A 3,352-nucleotide genomic window follows, 5' to 3' on the forward strand; every position below is an offset into this window, starting at 1 on the left:
TGAAATCTCATAATTTGGATTCTGGCGTCACATTTCACCAGAATATTAAATGAACATTTTTAGGAAACTTTAAGGAGAAAACTTAAGGTGTTTTGTGCAACTGCTTTTAGTTTAAACGACAGTTAAAACAGTTGCACAAAACACCTCAACTCAGACTTTAAAGGAAATCTTAACTGTGATTTAAGGCCTCCAGAGACAAAAGCAGCTGCATCTTTGTGGTCGAGTTGTAGTTGTTTAACGTTTTATTGTTGGTACGTTCGTCAGTGTCTTCACACAAAGGCACCAGGTCCGAACCAATCAGCTCACTACATCACATGTTCAGAGTGCAGAAGAAGACCAGAGCTCAGTGTGAATTTAACACTTTATTTACATCTTTATTAATCACATCTTTCAGCTTTGCTCTCCATATTCAAGCAGCACAAAACAACAACTCGAGAAACACAAAAAGTAAAAGAAAACTCACAACAACACAAAGTGACAAACTGTTTCCCTCCAATAATCAAGTTTGTGTTTTTTAGAAAAAACATGGCGGTACAGAGAAGGAGGAGGAGGAGGAGGAGCCAGAGAGCGAGGGTGAAGGTGAAGGTGGATCGAAGACGACAACGTGACACAAGTGACTTTCCTTCAGTGCAGGACTCAAACTAAAACCTGGTCCAGGTGACAGGTGATCCTGACGCAGGTGAACAGAAATATAAAGTGCTAACTATAGGACCGTGCTCAGCTGGCTGAACAGAGGACACGTTCAGGAGCAGCTGGGAAATCTCAACACTTCCTGGGCTTCCTCCTCTAAGAACAGATCATGGAGCGCTGAGACGAAACTGGAATCAAGGACCAGTCACACCCCTGCTGTCGTTAGAGTAAATCTGCAGTGATCTTAAAAAGACAAACACTCGAAACCACACACACACACACGCACGCACGCACACACACACACACACACACACACACGTTACTCTGACACACTCGGGGTCGTCGGAGCTCACAGTCCAGACGACGGCGTCACATCGAGTTCACGTGATGCCGACGGGGACAGATCAGGGAACCCTGCTGGTTTCAGAGCAGTGGAGGTCCGGAGACCAGAGACCATCAGTACGGATTCCACAAGAGCTGGTCGGAAAACACGGGGACCTGCTGGTCGTCAGAGCCCAGATCTACGAGAAAACAAACCGTCAGAGACGAAACATGCACGTGGAGACGTCAGCAACACGAGGCAGGAGAGTCAGACTCAGGGTCAGTTTCGGCTCCTGTCAGACCTGACGCCACGTTTCAAGTCTGAACTAGCGCCAGCTCCTCCTCCTGTTTATCCAGAGTCATTAAATATGAATCATGTGGGTCAATCTTTGTCATAATCACTGCGAAGTCTCGAGTAAAAAGTGTTTTGTGATGTCATACTGACCTTGACCTTTGACCACCAAAACCTAATCAGTTCATCCTTGAATCCAGGTGAATGTTTTTGCCAAATTTGAAGAAGTTCCTTCAAAGTGTTCCTGAGGTTTCGTGTCCATGAATAGATTTAGACATTTATTCATTCATGAAGAAATAATAGAATTTGAAAAGACGTTTTAAAATGGGAATAAGTAACTGGATTCAGCTTCCTTCTCCTTTTCCTATTAGCTAATCGATTAGCTTCTCCTGTTAGCTTCTCTGAGACACTCTGGACCTTCAGACACCAGGATAAACAATCCCAGGGATGTAACGAGCTCTCTGATTGGTTGGAGAGCTGACCAGTCAATATCTGGTTTTAGCACTGAAGGTCCAGAGTGTCTCAGAGAGGCTAACAGGAGAAGCTAATCGATTAGCTAATTAGCCAGTTACTTATTCCCATTTTAAAACGTCTTTTCAAATTCTATTATTTCTTCATGAATGAATAAATGTATTTATGTTTTTCTAACAAGTGTTATGCTGTTTTTGTAAATCCTTTTAGAAATCTAAAGTATTTATTGATTATCGTTCATTTAATATTTTAATAGATGTTAAAACAGGAATTATATAAAAGACTTAATAAATGAAGGAGATTCTTTATTTCCTCACTAACTGATAATAACTGACTCAAACTGTTCAATAAACACGTTGATGCTGTTTCCACTGAGCAGCTGAGGGAGTGGGAACATCCGAGCAGCACGTCAACGTAGCGTGACCTCACCGTGACCTTACCCTGGGTGTGGTCGGCCTCCAGCAGGAGGCGGAGCCAGTCCGTCATGTTGTCGTCGGGGGTCAGCTGACTCCTGAGGGAGTAGCTCAGGCCGGGAGGAGAGCGGAGAGGACGACGGCTCGACTCACAGTCCTGGACGGAGGAGAGATTTACAATGTCTTGATCAATCGATCAATTGATAGAAAACTAATTGATTAATCATTTCTGTGCAACAGCACGTGTTGTTTCTGTGTAGTTGGGTCAGTCGGGGCTCAACATCACTTTGCCAACCATCATCACCCACAGTAACAGTCAGATGACCTCTGATCATTAAATATTGATCACTGATCAGCTGGTTACCGGGGAGAAGGGGACAGTCCAGGGTCCAGGCAGCTCCAGAGACAGAGGAGAAACAGAGGAGGCGTCAGAGGCTGCTGGAGTCTCCTTCTCTCTCTGCTTGTCTCCTCTGTCCTCACACAGGTCAGAGGTCATCTTCTCCAGCTGGCTCTGCCTGCAAACACCACAGAAGAAGAAGATCACATCACCACCAGGAGTCTGCTCTCACCTGGACTCAGACACGAGTCTGAGGAGGTCTGAGACGTTCAGGGACCTCAGTTTTATTGTGCTTGTTTGCAGCTGATAAATCAATAGATCAATAAATCAGGAAAATATTCTGTGAAATGTGAAGAAACAAACTGCAGCTTTGGGGCCAGTTGCACAAAACCCCTTAAGTTAAGTGAACATCTTACTCTGGAGTCTTTAAGGGTTTCTCCTCATCTTAGTCTTAAACTTCAGGAATCACCTGGTGAGGTTCCGTAGATCACAGGTGTCACAAGAGCCAATGGCAGCAAATTAACAGTATCCATGGAAACAGAATTTGATTGCTGTAAATACCTTCACTAAGGAAACCTTTGAAGAGATCTTCAGAGACTCCCTTGGCTGAGGACAAATTAAACCTAAGTGTCAGACTTAGACTCAGTAGAAAAGTGGAGGCGTGTTGTGCGTCCGGCCCCTGGTCTCCACCTACAGCTGCTCCACCGGGTCCCGAGTGTCGGCGTCCGGCTGGTTGTTGGTCGGAGGGTCCCACAGGTGCAGCGCCCGCCTCCACAGACGCACCTGCATGTCCCAGGAGCGCCGGCTGTACTTCCTGTACTTGTTGGGGGTGGATGGGTGGAGCTTAGGGTCCCTCAGGTGTCTGAGGGCGAAGGGGGGGGGGGTCAA

General features: G+C 45.8%; 1 protein-coding gene across 1 annotated transcript in view; it reads right to left on the reverse strand.

Moving 5' to 3' along the window:
- Positions 1-349: 349 nt before the first annotated feature.
- slbp2 (stem-loop binding protein 2) overlaps positions 350-3,352 on the reverse strand; it is a 6,093-nt gene continuing 3,090 nt past the window's right edge. The window contains exons 6-9 of the mRNA XM_023398907.2: positions 3,159-3,326; positions 2,492-2,642; positions 2,155-2,284; positions 350-1,151 (exon numbers count right to left, since the gene is read on the reverse strand). Of these exons, the coding sequence (XP_023254675.1) occupies positions 1,087-1,151; positions 2,155-2,284; positions 2,492-2,642; positions 3,159-3,326 (514 nt within the window). The 3' untranslated portion in view covers positions 350-1,086. The remainder of the gene's footprint in view (positions 1,152-2,154; positions 2,285-2,491; positions 2,643-3,158; positions 3,327-3,352) is intronic.

This window comes from Seriola lalandi, unplaced genomic scaffold (genome assembly GCF_002814215.2).
Source record: "Seriola lalandi dorsalis isolate HSWRI2012SDOR001 ecotype SW California unplaced genomic scaffold, Sedor1 jcf7180002050029, whole genome shotgun sequence".
Classification (NCBI taxonomy): domain Eukaryota; kingdom Metazoa; phylum Chordata; class Actinopteri; order Carangiformes; family Carangidae; genus Seriola; species Seriola lalandi.